Consider the following 17,715-nt stretch of genomic DNA (forward strand, 5'->3'; position numbering starts at 1 on the left):
CTCTCTCTCTCTCTCTCTCTCTCTCTCTCTCTCTCTCTCTCTCTCTATATATATATATATATATATATATATATATATATATATATGAAATAGACAACTTTATCATTACTTACTATGTACACCGGAACTAAGGATACACAGCTTCGAGCCAAAACGGAAGTTGTGTGACGTCATGTGAAAAGGGTCTATTATGTGGATTACATGAGTTATGACAACATTTAATTTGCTTTTGGGAATGACAATACAAAAATACAAGTAGTACATATTAAAAATCAAAAAATGTCTTTGAGGTTATAATTGAAATTCATTACAAAGTGTTTTGGTCTTCAGGACCTCCAAAGATTTTATGTATGTATTTATTTTAATAATTGCCTGTTTTTGAACATATTGTTTTTACATAAAAACTTGTAGGCCTGTAAAGGTGAATTGCAATAATATTGGTCTTGATTACAGTAATCTGAAGTGGACAGGATGACATACTGTCATAAAATACTGTATGTATTGTGTCTTTCCAAAATAACGTCAAAAGATCAGTTTAAGGACAGTTCCAGAAAAGACAGGTGATTACCTTAGAGCTGGGTCTACACTGGGTCATTGAAGAATATTTAGGCATACTGCAGGAATCTTTTTTTTAAATTTAATATTTACTAAGTAGCAAACATTTTTCCAACCAATATCACAATTTCCAAGAAATTATCCCATAAAAATGCAGAAGTGTGCTTGCTGATAGAGTATCCTATTATCAATTTCCCAGTACAAATGTTATTGGTTAGCTGATCTGATTTTTTTTTCTTCCAAATCTTTATTGAAAGAAATGTGGTCCAACAAGACAGTAATTAATATGAACAGAATCCAGACTAATTATTCCCGTAAATACATTGAAAAAAGATGCAAAAATTAAATGTTTTTCCACAACTTCCTTGTCATTGGAGTCAAAGCTATTCATAATGTACTGTCCAGATTCTTTATGTCGATAAAAAGCGGGGAAAAAATGGTAAGGGTGAGTCATGGCTCATGTGACCGATAACGGGGCGTGGCTTTCGGCGTCAACACTGATTGACGTGGATCGGAGCAGGAAGCCAGCAGTGACATCACTTTCCAGAAGTCCCCTTCAGGTTTCAGACAGCGACGAAGAGGCAGCAAAATAAAGGGAGAGCGCTACTTACTCTCTGGGAGTCCTGTTGGTTCGAGTTGATATCCACACAAACACTGAGCAGGTGAGGCTGTTGTTTCTGTCAGCGTTGAGGTGAACCCTTTCTGAGCGGTGATGGGTTTCGTTTCCCCCCACCAAGCTAACACCGTCTCGGCTAGCTCCCCTCCGCCTCCTTCGCTGTTTATGTCGGAACAAAGACGGTCTGCTTCGCGGCTCCGCGACTTCTGTCTGCCGTCAGATTTTCACACACGGTGCTTTTACTTTTATCGGGTTTTTTTTTTCCTGCCTGGTCTTGAAGTGGTTTTAACAGAAGTCTTTTAAAACCAGTCAGGCTTGTTAATTTTTAATGATTATGCAGTAAGGCTAGCTTACGTTGACTGGCGAGGTTTTGTGTCTCAAATGCAACCTTGGTTCCCTAATAAAGTTGTTTAGGTTGGAAAACAACCTAAACTAATATTGTTTAGATTATTAATTTTTACATCTAGACGAGATCACCTTACACCGCATTTATCATTTCTAACCCATTTTTTAACGTCACCTATAGGAATAAATACAGCGATTGCCTTGTTGTATGTCCGGGAGTTTGGTTTGTTATTTGCCTGTACTTGATGTAATGAAAGACATATTTAGCAGTTACAGTGTTCAGGGTGTGGGTCAGTTCATATTTTCCCATCAGTCCTCCGACCTCCCTCTCTCCCTTCCTCTTTTTGCTTTCCCAGCCATGTCACCAGACCGGAATAAGCTGCCAAAAACACCACATTCTTGGATCCAACCAATTCGTTCAGGCCTCCTGAAGTTAGCTGTCCAGCTTCCGCCTGCTTTTAATAGCGGTTGTCACATACTAGGGTTGAATAGAAGCAGTGGAAAGTGACTGAGTTTGCTTATTTCCCCGAGTATTTCTGTTTGAGTTACTGTTTACATTAATTTCTCTGACCTCGTTACATATCACTTGGACTACGAGGAAGATGAAATATACTAAAGATGAGAATACATAACTATCTGGCTTGTGAAGTATAGATTTCCACAACAGGATTAAAAAAAAAAACGGTAATGGAAAATAACAAACGACCAGGCTAACTATGCTTTGTATAGATTTAGGCTGATGACATCACAAGAGGCAACTAGCATTAGTAAACACAACAACTGAGTGTTGAAAAACAACTTACTAATTTTTAATCTGCCAAGTTTTCATACTTATTCATTACTCATGGAATGAGTAAATTCAGTATTCTGTGTGTTTTACAGTCAGTCTGAACTCTGCCAGCTTTCCTGAACAACTGCGATGGTGTGGAGGGTTGGTATGGCTATAGGTGGTTGGGAAATTAAATGTTGTCATAACTCCTACCATTCACATATCTTCAGAGTTGTTGTGGATGGTGATCCTCGTAGCAGTTAGTCTCGCAACAAATCTGAAGAAACTTCTGACTGAAGACATTGTTGCTGTTTGACAGTGTCACGACCGTTATACATGACATACTAAAGGCTCAACATCCAGGCAGCAGAAACAATACAGTAAAATGTCCTGTTTGACACTGGAGTGGAAAAATTAAAGTAAGGTCACATCTGCTAGTTGTATTGCTATATGTTTATTCTAAGTTTCTGTATATTCCCACCAAGTTAAACTATTTTGGTTACATGTACAAGGTTGGACGTTGTTTTTCATAGTTGCATGGGAACCAGTCTGTTTAGGATCCCTTATCCCTTTGTATAAAACTCATGTGTTGTCTCTGCCTGGCAGAGCTTTTCATCCAGACCTGCTTCATTACTGATTGTCCTACAAGCTCTCTGTATTGTGCACAATATATGAATAAACCGGATTGAGTAATTTCACCTGAACAGTGCTTGGAAATAGTTTTTTTCCACGACAGACACCATCAGTTGTTAGCAGCTCTGCTAACTCTCCTCCTTTGCTTCTGCTGCGCCCTCTCTCTCCATGCTCTTTGGTCCTTTTCAACTCTTCTGGGTTTTGGGAGTTGTAATTTGTGTACTATTTTTACTTTTGAGATGCTAATAAGCTTCTTCCAGTTACGCATCACGATTACGCATCAAATGTCCTGAAGTTGAAAAATAAATGAGAACAATACCCAACCATTAAATGTAGTTTTGGTGACGAGTTATATTTGAAGTGAGTCTGACTTCTAGAAAAGAAATGTTTTGCTTGTAACTTTAAAATAATTGCCAGTTGTGACTTAATGTGCTTCTGTTTCATCTTACAAATCTTGCAATAAATAATGTCGACGACTAGCTTCCACTGCCGTTGCTAGGACAAGGTTATGTCATCAGGAATTGTTCAAACTCCCATTTTCTCTCCAGTCCCATTCACGTCGAGTCCGCAGGTCGGTCCGAGAGAAGAACACAAAGCAAGCTAACGCATCGCTGAAAAGTAAACAGCAGAAGATATTTAAAATGGCCTTCTTTGTGCGCCAACACAATGATGGGCTTGTGTGTGTGAGGAGTGCGAAGAAGAGAATAGAGTAGTGGCCAGAGTAAAGCTGGAGGACTGAGGTGTCTCAGTGGTGCGATTGTGGCCGGCATATTTGCTTGTTTTGGGGGCTCTTTGCAGATTTGACATGTCTGTGTCAGAGCAGTTCTCTGTGCCCATAGACTGGTTATGTAAACATGAGTCAGCAGTGTGGGAATATTAAACATTTGGTATTTGGGATGATGCATTTATGTGGGAAGGGTCTGTTTAGACTCAGTGTGGTGTTTTAGCTTTCTCTGGTAATTCAGAGGAAAGCAAAGCTGTTTCATGGTCGACTGTTATTAGTATTAGTAGTTTTGATATCATTCAGTCACACCTATTGGTGTTTTTCTATTTTGCAATGAGGAAGTGATTTATCTACACGTCTTGTGACCGACACACATTGTTGTGTAATGGACTGACCTCCTAGATCTGCAACTACTGACACGTCTCCACTTTGATCTACATCCTGAAGAATATTTTTAGCATATTTAATAACAAGGACTTTTCCTTTTAATCATTTTTAGAAATGTCCCGATACAACTTTTTCACTTCCGATATGATACAAATATCATAGTTTTGATTATTGGCTGATCCCAATATTGAGCCAATTCAATATTAACATGGGTCATATACTTTTATTACTCATTTTGTAGTGTGGAATAATAGAAAAGGCTTGATAAATTAATATTACTCAGAGAAGAACAGTCCACAACAATAGGTATGAAAACAACTGACCTCTTTATTATTAATCAGTGGATCTGTGTGAGGGATACAAGTACTGTAAGTCACAATAAATCAATTAAACGCATAATAAATTAAAACAAGCTCAATAATTTCCATTTGCATGATTTTGTTTCTTCTGTCTCTTTCTTCTTCTTTTTTTTTTTTTTTAACGAAAATTGGATGATGAAAGTTTTCAGTCTGATTCTTTGGCCTCAACTAGATCAGTTTCGTTTACAGAGACTTCATAATTAATTTTGTGTGTTGTTTTGTTAACTTATTTTGGATATTTAATATGTCTTGTGGTGTTTATTGTTCATTAGAATTCAAAGTTTATAGACATTGGAGATTATGTTCCTTCGTTATTATGCCATTGCCACTACGTTACTTGAAAAGGGCCTCAAAACAACTATATTATTGTTTATAATATATATTATATTATCTTTGGATAATATAATATATATATTACATATATATATTATAATATCGTTGGACACCGGCTAGAAAGACTTGTAAAGTTGTCCTTAATATTACTATTGGATGAAATATTGTGCTTTTTATTTCTTCCTCCTATATTTAGATTTTTTTTATGAAAGAGGCAGCAGCCAGCTACGTTTTATTTCGGTTGCACCAAAAAAAACGGATTTGAATAAGTAGCTCAATATAGGATTCATGTTATTACACAGAATAGGCGCCTCTTTAGCAGTTTGCAAATTTGCTAGCTGATGATCTACAGAGAGGGTTAGCTGATAACAAAACAGTTGAGAGCAGGTATTAGATTTAGGTTATGATCTTTATGGATTATAGCCTAACAACAACATCCAGGAAGTTCTACTTCTCCTTGTTTCTCCATATTTTGCTCCTCTGCCACGTTCTGGTTCCATCTTTGTGCAGCCTCTGACAGCCTTTGCATTTAGCATTTTAGAGAAAGATGAGGAGACAAATTAAAGGCTCATTTTCTAATTAGGTAGTTTTGTACCCGACTATGTTGAGGGTGATGCACGGTGAGCTGATACTAACCGTGTATCAGTTCATACCTGCCTTAAGGATGTTTTTTAAAAAAAACTTCTGTAGTCTTCTGTAAGGCAGTGTGTTTGTGTGTCTCTGATAAATAATATCTAACAGCAGATTTGATCAAGGGTCATAATTTGAGATCAGATCCTCAGTTGATGGTAACAGTGTAATATATATTCTTTGGCAAAAGATTCGGCCGATCACCAATCCTCCAAAATGAAATAAATCAGCACCGATAAATCGGTGCACCCTAGTGATATGTATCACTGAACTGTACACAGTAACTGTAGTTAATCAGTGGTACAAAAAGTGGGTATGCACTGCTATGAGGGGCCAATGTGTGCACCAAATTATGGTGGAAAAATTAGTTCTCGTTGACGTTTTCTGTATTTAATTTGATATTCTCATTGAACAAACGAGAGAAAATAGTAAAACTAAGAATCCCGACAATTTGGACAACCCCAGTGGGGTAAAGAAGAGAAGCCATGATCTGTGGACAATTGGATGGAACTTAATGTCAGTGATAAATCACACCCCTTTGTTGGACAAGGTGGTGTTTCTGTAACGTTTTGTTTGGTGCAGGTCAAATAAAACCAAACACAAATGTTTGCCTTTGGAAAAATTCCTTCCAGAACCTTGATAAGAGGTGGACAGTCAGATAAAAGAGCGACAGCTACTACCGCTGCAATAAATCCACAGGTGGACTTTGACCTTTCCAGTTCTTTTCATCTGCTGAAGCAGAAGTAGGTTTGTGGGTAATGAAGTCATTTGAGAGAATTGGTGCCGCGTCTGTTCGGCATCTGTCGTTATCTTCCTGAGAGCCTCGCCCAGCTGGGCTGAGCCGTTGCTCAACCTCTGTCAGCTGATTTCCTTTCATTTCCGCAAACTGCTTCAGGCTGCTGTCATGTTTAGATCCAAGCTAATGATGCTGGAGCTAAACTGTGCTTTCAGGAGACCATAAGGGAATTTAAAGTGTATTATAATGGAGAAACACAACCCTCTGCTTGTACCTTTGTGTCCACTTTTTTTTCCTGCTTCCTTCACGCTATTTCAATTGAGGCTTCAGTTAGATTATTTTGGATAAAATGTCTATTTGTTGTCTGTTAAAGTGGCACGGTCTTCTTTAAAACTGCCTGTGTTTGGCTTTAACAGCTGAAGTCTTAATATTTTATTGACCTAATCTCTTCCAGTAATGCATTTCAGCTTTGCAGAGTAGTTTGATCCAGTTGTTTCAGTAATGTTGCTTAAGTTCTACGCTAATGGATAACATGGTGTTGAGGTAGAACCTTGCTGCTCACAGCTGTTTCTTTCTTTTTTTTTCTTCTCAGAATGTCTCTGTATCCATCCCTGGAAGACCTGAAGGTCGACAAGGTCATCAAGGTAAGAGAAATGTGCTGCTATGTCTCTGTTTATAGCATGATGATTCACCGAGATGTTAAGTCATTATTTGTCGTTTATAGTAACCAATTCTACGTGAGCGTATGTGAAGGAGACCAGCCTGTTTGAAAGAAGCTAACTGGATCCCAGCTCTTTCGACTGAAAAATGTTGCAAAGATAAGATTCTTGGGTAAATCAGGTTTTAGCCAGATCCAATGTCTCTGCAAAAGCTGGGATCTGAGAAGATAAAAGAGCAACATTTACGTTTTTCTGAGCTGTTAGATTTACTGAACCGGTGACCAAAAGAAAATCAAATTGTAAAATAAAACCAGGTCCCGGAACTTTACGTGTTTATTTGAAAGAATTAATTACATAAATATTAGCATGTTAAAAATTTTAACGCAGTTAATCACCTTTTTTATACAGTAACTCTGACGCACACCTCGCTGTTTCTGAAAAAAATTAGTCCCTTTGAATGTTCTTCACTTGGTATCAACAGCCACACCAAAGTGTGTTGTGCGTCGCACTTTCATATGTGAGTTTCTAAAAAAACAATCACTGGTAAAGGCTGATGAAGCTAAAATCATCGCACTCTAGTCAATAGACATTTTTTGAGTGCCTCTCTAGTCTTCACTCAGCCCTCATTTGTTTAGCTTCCATGTTACTTATTCTGAATACTGATTCAGATTTGTGTTTAGCATAGTTGAAACCAAACGAGCGCATAATAATTCCTGCCTTATCTTTCCCCAGACCTTCATCATGTCTCTGTTTTGTTCTTTTCTGTTGTTCTGAATGGAATCTGCTTCACTAAGCTTTCATTTGACTGCTGTGTCTGATTGCTTTCTAGGCTCAGGCCCAGTTTGCACAGAGCACCGCCCCCATGCCGGCCATCACTGAGGGAACCTACCAGCCTCAGCCTGTTACTGCTGGGATGCCAGGATCCAGTGAGTCGCACGCCGTGTTGCGAGTGCTAGAGCGTTTAAAACAGAACCACTCCGAGTTACCTAGAGTTTCCTATAATGTTTTTATTTCTTGCTCTTTTTTTCTTTGCTTCAGTCTGTCTGGTAGGAAACCACCTTATTTTGTGTGAAATTCTGTCAGTGGCACACATGATTGCTCGGAAATCATCTGAAATGGACTGAAGATAGGCAGAGATTAGAGACAGTGGAATTTTTGCTAATCTTCTCCCTTTTCCCCTCATCCCATTCTCCCACCCCTTCAGAGACTCCTCTCTCTATTTGGATGCAAAGTCCTGTGGGTTTTTCCTGTTTTGTTTTCACCTCAGCAGAGCTCGCTGCGAGTCGCCATGGCGACAGGCTCTGGCAGTTGTGCCGGGATAGGGCGAAGGGAGGTGAAGGAGAGACTCACGGGCATTTAGCGAGCTCGAGAGGAAAACTGGAGTCTAGTTGAAGGAGAAGGAGATGAAACAGGGTCGAATTACTGACAAAAATATTCTTTGCATTAAATATTGTAGTAAAATGCATACGCTAATTTTAAATTACTTTAATATAAAATTAACAGGTTTAAAGATTTGTCCCATTAAACCTGAACATGTCAGCGGATCTGCTGTTGTTCAAGCAAGATTTTCATCAAGTATTGGTTTCTGATCTGACATGTCAGCGTGCTTCAATGCCTCTATCCTTAGTGTATTGGACATATATTATATTTCCTTCTGCAAAATTTATTTTCACACTGCCAAGGCAGCCTTAAGACAAAACTAACTTACAAGTAACTTTTCAGCAAGATATAGGAGCTTGTTTTAAGTCATTGATTCTTTAATATTAATGAAGAAGTACTGGTTCCACTGGCAGATTTTTTTTCACTCATTGCAGGAGAAAAATGTCTTGTTACAAGTGAAGTCAGTCAAACTAGTACTTTTGAAAACCTTCCATGTGTTCTATAACAGCTGATTAGAGAGTAATCAGATTCTCTATCCACCATGTTTGTTTTGACATTTTTAGGACAGAACCAGGACAGAAGGTCTGGAACCACATTGGCTTACTTGAGGCACAGACACAGACTTACCGCTGCAGTCTTCTGGTACATGCAGCATTCTGGAGGAAAACTATTGTAATTATTAAGAATTTGAAGAAGATAAAAAGATGAAATCCTCAAAAGTTTGTGTTGCCTGAAAAATATAGGCAATGACAGATTTTTTTATTTTATTTTTTTATAGTCGTCGCTGTCAACGATGAGGCCACATTTCAAGATTTCTGTATTTATGACTGACTCCAATCTTTCAATCTTTTTTTTTCCAAACTGGAAACCCATCAATCAACATTATTGCTGGTCATTATTATTCATTTTTTCACGGTGTCTTATTTAATACCATTAGTAGTCACGCTTTAACTCCTCAGCTACTTCCTGTTATTAAATCTCCATCCTGCTGGTTAGGGTGACCTTGTTTATACTTGGCAGGCCATCATAACTAGCATCACCTAATTACTTTGTTTCTGTTTATACATTTGTTTATAGACCAAAGAAGATGAGTAACTGTAGAACATACAGTTATGTGTTCATGTCTTCACAAGCAGGAAAAACCTGCTAATTCCAGTAATCTGTAACTGAACACTGCTGTTGTACAACATGGCTGCCACCATCTGATATTCTATCAGGTGTTTTTACGCCTGTGAGTGAAGAGCTGATTGTGTCTGTGTTCAAAGTTGAACAAAGACCTCACTGGATTTCTGGAAGCTTTTCTTTCCAACAGAGGGCGGACCATCTTTTCTGTTTTCTCCCACTCATTTTGTTTTTTCATCTTGCATCTTCTTTTTTTCAGGTTTGTACCCTAATCTGGAGGAGCTGGGAGATTACATGGGTCTGGCCCTCAACAGCGATGAAGTCCAGCGGAACCTGGCTCTTGTTCCTGTGGCTGACGATGTAAGCATTTTAGTGTTTGTTTGCTTCATCATTATCATCAGACTTGTTAGTTTGTTTTAAATAGGAAGTGTTACGTAAAATGGACTTTTAAAAACACACCTGAAATGCTGCCTTGATTCTTTCATGCATGTTTGCAAAATCCTTTAGTCGCCATGGCAACCATTCAGCTGTGCAAAATGCTTGGATGGATGTGGAGCTGCCTTCGAGGACTAAGCTTCTCCTAAGAGCTGCAGATTTGGAGCTTCCATGATTCCCCCTCTCAGCTCCTTCAGACTAGCCAGCAGCAATTAGCAAACACCTGGTGTAACTGTGCATCTGCTGTGCTCATTATAGAAAATACTTCTCAGTGAAACGCTGGTAAAAACATTGTTAAAGGGTTAACCGAAAAGCGATGTTGCGTTGACTTTATGAGGGTGGAGTTTCAGAAAGAGCTGGAGTTTCTTAAAGAAACAGATGCCTAATTTCAAGGCATTAAATTACGACGTCACATTTCTTTTAAGTCTTATTTGTCATCGCTTTTCTATAACTGATGGCAACGTGGTTACTGGATTGAGTTTTAAAATGGCGATCTGTGCCTGGAAAACACATAATACTGCCCTTTTACAACCAGAAGAGGTCAGGTTGGATTGGAAACACAGAAAGCTGCTGCTCTGGCTTAAACCCAGCAGGAGATCCAGTCTGCAGAGTGACTCACTGCAGGCCTGAAGCTGAATGGGAGACTGTGATCCCTTCACGCTCCTCCAGCAGCGTGCTCCTGCCCCCAGCCTGTCAGCTTTTCTGCTGTTTGATTCAAACTCTTGTCTTGATGCTTCACATTTTTCATCTTCTTTTTGAAAGCTGAAAAAGTGAGCTTTCTAAAGCATTTTTAATTGTTCTGCCTGCTGAAGGAAGTGATGAAACACAATCCTCCCACATACAAATGAAATATTTATCAGTGTCAAAATGTGGAATGGATTGAATGATCTCAAATTATGTGCTGTTTTGATGAGCTTTAATAGAATCTTAAAATGTGAGTTTATAAAAGCTCAGACTGGTATTCAGATGTATATGTGTTGTGTACCCATGTACAGTTGAAACTAAATATTTACATACATTGAACAGTGAGACACACTTCTTCTCAGTGTTTGAAGTTAAATCTGACCAAACCTTTCTTGTTTTAGTTTAGTCAGAATTACCAAACTTAATTCTATTTGCCAGAAAACTTGTCAAACATTTTTTAGAAGTTATTTTGTACATTTCCTCAAAATCAAGACTTTACATGCATTTGGTCAGTATCAGGGACAACTCTTTTAAAATGTGTGCCTTTTTATTCAGTGTATGTAATCATCTAGTTTCAACTATATATATGTAATGTAAGTGTGTATATTTAAATATAAATGTGTATACATATAGATGGCACATACTGTATCTCTCAATATTGTAGACTGCTGAGTCTATGAAAATGGTCATCCTATTCCTTGTTTGTTAAATTGTAGGTTGGAAAACAGTATTTTATTTAGTTTTCTTTTTAGAAATGTAAATTTACCAAAATAAGTTGATGTGAATAGCTCTTTTTAAATCACAATCTTTCGTCTTCCTTCTCCTTCTTTCTGAACCTTCTTGTTCTTCTTTGCTCCTCCAACACAGCAGGTGGCGCTGCCTTCCAGCTCCGGCCTGGGGGCGATGGTCCGCCCTGTGACGGGAACAGACATGGGCATCAGGAGGGCAGAGATCCGTCCCGGCCTTCGAGAGATCATCCTCTGTAAGGACCAGGATGGGAAGGTCGGGCTCCGGCTGAGGGCCATCGACAACGTGAGTTAGCAACCGTCACGCCCGCGCCGTTGCCGCGCGTAAATTATTTAGCACACACTGATTTTTAACACCTTGTTCCACATAAGTGCTTTTGATGTGCTGTAGAGGTGGGCCCTTTCTTACACTGCACTTGGTTGTGTGTGAAAATAAGAGATTTCTCGGTTGAGTCGGATGATGTTTTGATTAAGCCTGAAACTTTTTGTGTGTGAAGAATTCTGCTTGTTGGGGAGTTTTATAAAAGTAGAGAAAGCCCTTAACTAATTTAAGGTGACGTTTTTGGAAATGGCCCTGATAGTGGGCAAAAACTACATTGCTACTACATGGAAGTCTGATTCCTCCCTATCAACATTGAAATGGTACTGTATATGGAGACAGGTTGTGTATAATCTCAGAAAGGATACAACACCTTTATTAAAGTTTTGCAGCCTTATTTAAGTTATTTAGATAAAACGTGATGCTGAAACTTTTTTACTTCAATGTGCTGTAAAACTGTCTTAAATTAACGGAGCACCCACTTGGGGAGGAGAAATGAGGGAACTGGGGGTTGATTGTCCGTGTATAAACTGTAAAATGAGCCGTTCTCTCTGCTCCACTCACTAACTGAATGTTTGGGTTGTCAGGGGCTGTTCGTCCAGCTGGTCCAGGCCAACTCCCCCGCCGCCCTGGCCGGGCTGCGGTTCGGGGATCAGGTTCTTCAGATCAATGGACAGAACTGCGCTGGCTGGAGCACAGATAAGGCCCACAAGGCTCTTAAAGCTGCGGCGGAGACCCGCATCGAGATGGTCGTCAGGGACAGGTGAGGACCATTTGACATGAAGAAGCGGGGAATAAAACATGAAATAAAACTATGATTCCAGTCATTTCTATTTTATACTGTAGGAAATTCTGTCTAACTAGCTTGTTAGTATTAGGAAACACCCACTTAGTCACTGTAAAGGACTGAGGTCATTACTTTATTTTTTGATGTTACATGATCTAGTAATCCTACATTTTAATTTAATTCCAGGACATCGAAACTGAAGCTTTACCCTTTTAAATCGCTGATAATAAATCTCTGATTGTCTGCTGTGAATTTTTTGTTTTCTAAGACCTTTTCAGCGCACCATCACCATGCACAAAGACAGCTCAGGACACGTGGGCTTCATCTACAAGTCTGGAAAAATCACCTCCCTGGTCAAAGACGGCTCTGCTGCTCGCAACGGCCTGCTGACCGAACATTACATCTGTGAAATCAACGGACAGAACGTCATCGGACTCAAGGTCTGGCTGCTCTTGTGCCCATCAGTCACGGTTTTGTAAAATTCTCTTAGATGCTGTAAAAATTCAATACAGGGTGGGATTGTTACGGTTGTGACAAAGGAAAAGTAAGATTAGGTGGAATTATTGTCGTGTTGCATTTGGATTCAGTTGCATTTCCTTCACCTTTTACACAATCATGATGCAGTAAACATGCTTCCCCTATATCCACTATTTAAAATAATATACCCAAAGTTGAATCCAGATTGCTTATTGCATTTTTGCAAGCTGATGCAAACTCGCCAAATGTAATGTTACAAATGGTAGGTTTTAATGGAAAAAGGATCAACATCTTTTTGCTTAAACTAATGTTACCAGTTTTGGGTCATGACCCCGTTAGCTAACAGGTAGTACTGTAGGATACAGAATCTAACACTTGCATACACTGCTTTGTTTGAAAGGAAATAAATGCTGATATTTTAGAATGAAGATTCAGTGACTATATAACTAAGGTCAAAAGATTAAAATTAACACAACTTTGCATGTTTTATTAAAATAACAATTTAAGATGGCCAGAGTTAAACTAATGTACTCGCACTGAATGTAATCACAACTAAATGTTTCTTAGCAGTCTGTTTTGACATTGGTATTGCACACATCCACATATTTTAGAATATTGTTCTAGAATATTTGTACGTGTAAGTGCTAATTTTACCTCCTGCATATTTTTCCAATAGGAGTTAATTGCTGACATGTCTCTGTATTTTCTAGGACTCTCAGATTAAGGACATTCTGAACACTTCCCCCACCACCATGACCATCACCGTCATGCCCAAGTTAATCTATGACCACATGATAAAGAGGTACGCCCTTCCATTTTAATCTGTCTGCTCATTTATAATTTAAGATGTTAATTTTTTTTCTATTATCTCGCTGGCAAAAGTGTGCTGTCAATGTTTCTGGTATTTTAAACGTATAGTTAGACTGAGACTCTGCAATAATAGTTGAATGACTCTTATGCTAACGTATTTTTGGACAAAATTACATAAAACCCGAATTTTAATTTATTGATTGGTCATTTAAGCAGTATGTTATAGAAAAGATCGAGATTCATAATCGTTTCTAAAGTAATTAGTTGATAAATTGACTGAGATTGAATCACAATTTTCTATTTAGCTGAATCTCCTAAAAAGTGTAAATATTTAACTTTATACTATATATATTTTTCAAGTATTTTTTAATTGTGTGATGTTTTACTCTGAAATGGTAATATGCAACAATGTTGAAAATGAAGCTACCATTTATTTCTGATAAATAAAATAACAAATTTTACTGGATGATGAATTGCCCCATAACGTTGCTGAGACAATCTTCAAGTAATATATTGCTAATAATGCAAGTCCAAATAAACTTTAATTTCACGAAGAACTCTCAACACTGGAATTGTAAAATATTTTGAATATCCTAAATGAAATGAAACAACCAAAATCAATAAATAAAACCTAAATAAAAACAACACACAACTAAAATCATAAATAAAATGGATTACAATGTCTCTGTAAGCAGAATTGCCCTTCAAAAAATATAATGGAGCTCATTTTGAATCATCATGGATATCACCCGGATAAAGCGGAAGAAAATGGATGGATGGATGGATGGAAGCTATTAATTAATTAATTTATTGCAGCGAACTAGGATTAATGAAATAAATGTGATTGCATCCCGTTTATTTCCAAGCTGATGGAAACTGTATTTGTTTTCTGTCCAGGATGTCCACCGGCCTGCTGCGGTCCTCCATGGACCACTCCGTCCCTGAGGTGTGAGGACCATCAGCCATGCTGAAAACCGTCACCATGTCTACAGAATAGTTCCTCTTGTCATTTTTAACCGTTTTTTCTTCTGTCTTCATACCAAGAAGCCTTCAACTTTACATCACAATCGTTTTCCTTCATTACCTGTAACATATTCTTAAAAAAAAACTTTTTTACTCTTCCCATTTCTACATTTTATCATTAGTACTGTCTGTATGTTAACTTAGTAGTCTGATATGTAGTACGCATCTGTTTTTCTTTTTTTTTTTTAATTCAGGATTAGGACTATAGAGTAAGTTTTTTTGTTTGTTTTTTCTTCTTTTTAAAAAGAAACATGCACAAACTATCATGAGTCCAGATCTTCCTCCTCAGTATGGAGCCAAGTCGGTGACACTTCATCCTTTCCTAAATGCTGTAGAAGTTGATCGGCAGCCATGCGGATAGAAGATGTAGTCTCTGCACACCTTTTTTTTTCTGTAAATAATCCAATCTAAATTAACACATGGGCTTTCCGAATCAAAAATAAACTAATCTAATTTCAGTGTACAGCCATATACTGGGGGCCAGTAGGAGTGGTTTGTTTTTACTTCCTCTCATTTAACAATGAGGATCAGGTTTTAGTCAAACATTGTGAGTGTTAACATTTGTTTTTATTATTATTATTATTATTAATTTGCTGTTCCGCGATTCAAAGTCTGAACGCAGCAGTTTTCCATATTGTCCAGGAGGTGGCGACCTAGAACAACACAGTTCCAGCCTCTGTGCAGCTGCAACAAACACTGCATGTTCCAGGGGGAACTGTTGGGAAAAGAAACAATGTTTGGAGGACTGACTATATCGGATGAGGGAAATAAAATAATAATCTGAATATTATCATGGTCGCCTGTTAAGAAGTAGTAAAGCGTTGTATGGTCTTGTGTTTCATGAGGAAATGGCTGATATTATTTCATTGGGGGCCCCGAGCCGGGCCCACCCACTAAGTGCACTTTTCATTACCTTATAAGAGGTTTTTTCCCCTGTATTATCCATTTCACCTTTTTTAATCTTTGTGGTGCCTTGTGTTAACCAGACAACTCTTAAAAAAAAATCCGATTCGGTCATTCAGAAAGGACTTCCTGCTGTCTTCTGCTGCATCTTGTCTCACAACAGGTGACCGATGAACACACCGACCTTATACTTGTAAATTCCCACATGTTCCTCCTTTTATTGCTGTTCATTTTCGGGATGCATGTACTCTTTTGAATTTTCTCCATATGCAGTCTGATAAAAAAAAAAAAATGCTGTCATTCTGTAAAAAATATTACAAAAATCTAAAAGTTTATATACAAATGTAACCAAGATAATATTGTAAAACTGAATAAAGTCTTTTCTGTTCACACCCTGATTCTGCCTCACTGATTCACAGTTCGACGACAAAGACGACAAGAATGCTTCCATCATGCTCTTTTAACATAAGAGTTTATTTTTGACTTCATACAGTGTGGAGGGACGTGGATCCCATTTGTTTTTATACCTTTTTTCACTGCACACCCTCCTATTGCATTAAAGTAGTTATTTCAGATAAGCTTCAAATATATATTCATTCTGTACAGGGTAATGGACGCCTGTACAGGCTTGATGTTAAGGAACTAGACCTCAGGATACATCAGGGTTAGGGAGGGGAACACACACACAAATATGTTGTGTTTACAAGGATATTCCATTGACTTCCTTTCGTTTCTACAGTCTAACCTTTAAACCTAAACATAACCACTGCATGCCTAACCTAAACTCAGCTCACACGTCAGTCCAAACCTAACCCACAAACAACACTTCTCTTGGGGACCAGACTTTGGTCCCCGCATTGTGGTGTAAGAAAAAAGTCCTTGCTATGTAACAAATACAAGATCACCCCTACACACACATGCGCACACCCACACACACACGAGTCATTTTTCTAGCTTCACAAGAAAAATGAAGCACATGTTCCTGCATAATTCAAAACACTAAGATAAAAGAAGATTTTAAAAAATATGTTCTATGTTAATTAATGATAAGAATTTAATTTATTACTGTAACCATCTTAATTTCACTAAATCATCTCAGTGTTTTGCCATGTGAATGTTATTGAGATATCTGTTGTGAATTGGCGCTATAAATATATAAACTGACAAAACTGAATTTAATGTGCTCAACATTGTTAATAATCTCAATATTTAATCATAAATTATTGCCCAACTTGATTAAAATGCAATAGCTACTGCATTGAACATTCAGGTACATAAAAGGCATGCGCAAATGATTTGAAATAAGTGATGTACAAAATATCCAAATGACCAAAAGGCTTATTTAAATAATGAGCACGAACAAGACATGAACTTTAATAAGATATGATTCTGCTCAGAAGTCATTGAAGGGCAAAATATCAGTAGATTTTCATAGCTCAGAAAATTCGCTGGAAACTGAGGAAAGTGATTTAATATTGCATGACTGTGAGGATATTTAATACTCTGCCACCTGATGCTTTTGTATGTTTGTTTTTCAAAGTCTTCATCGGTCCTGCACACCAACCTACAGCTCGTTCCATCCATCGCTGCTCAGGCTTTATTTAAAAGGGATAGTTCAGAATGTTTTGATAGTTCAGATTTTTTAAAATGATTTTTTCAACAGAGATGCAAGATGTGTTTCTTGCTGTAAAAGTAACTTTTAGCCTTCTTTTTTAAAAAGTTATTTCATACCCAAATGGACATCAAAACAGTTTTAAGATTGTTCTTGACTTCTATTAATTTAATTATCATAAATGTTATAGCAAATCACAAACACATTCTTCAGATGCCCAGTATTTTCAGGGGCACTAAAAGTTGCTTTCCATAGTTTCTTACACTGTATTACTTCTGCAGCAAATAAATATGCATGAGTAAATATAATCATATAGTTGAAATATGATGGTACTTTAAAGATTCTTAATGAGACCTGCCTTACATCAGCAACATATTGAGACTATTTTAAAATGGCAGAAGACATTTTATTTTTTATCTTGGTCCAACTATGATGAACCAGAGTTCATCAAAGTGAGGAGTCGCCTACAGGAAGTGAGCAGTGGCGCCCCCAAGAAGGGATCTGAGGTTAAAAATTTTTTTTATCTGGGTACCCTTCACAGTATGGTCATTTTTGATTGGATGTCGCTTAACAACCTGCCCAACCCCAAACATTTTGACATATTTGCTTCTAACAAATAATTTCCCCTGCTCACTTTTGATTAATTGAAATAACCTCCTTCAACTGGATGG

The 17,715-nt window shown here is 37.8% G+C and overlaps 1 protein-coding gene across 2 annotated transcripts; it reads left to right on the forward strand.

Annotated features, from left to right (window-relative positions):
- The first annotated feature begins 1,063 nt into the window (after window positions 1–1,063).
- On the forward strand, window positions 1,064–15,830 carry sdcbp2 (syndecan binding protein (syntenin) 2). 2 transcript variants are annotated; one of them, XM_032569264.1, is made up of 9 exons: window positions 1,064–1,217; window positions 6,680–6,731; window positions 7,576–7,672; window positions 9,508–9,608; window positions 11,235–11,399; window positions 12,020–12,195; window positions 12,488–12,659; window positions 13,407–13,498; window positions 14,404–15,830. In XM_032569264.1, the coding sequence occupies exons 2-9, from the start codon at window positions 6,681–6,683 to the stop codon at window positions 14,456–14,458; spliced, it is 909 nt and encodes a 302-aa protein (XP_032425155.1). In that variant the 5' UTR covers window positions 1,064–1,217; window position 6,680; the 3' UTR covers window positions 14,459–15,830. The 2 variants fall into 2 exon arrangements, with proteins under 2 accessions (XP_032425155.1, XP_032425163.1); XM_032569272.1 differs by having other exon boundaries at window positions 11,238–11,399.
- The last annotated feature ends 1,885 nt before the right edge of the window (window positions 15,831–17,715 follow it).

This window comes from Xiphophorus hellerii, chromosome 1 (assembly GCF_003331165.1).
Source record: "Xiphophorus hellerii strain 12219 chromosome 1, Xiphophorus_hellerii-4.1, whole genome shotgun sequence".
Classification (NCBI taxonomy): domain Eukaryota; kingdom Metazoa; phylum Chordata; class Actinopteri; order Cyprinodontiformes; family Poeciliidae; genus Xiphophorus; species Xiphophorus hellerii.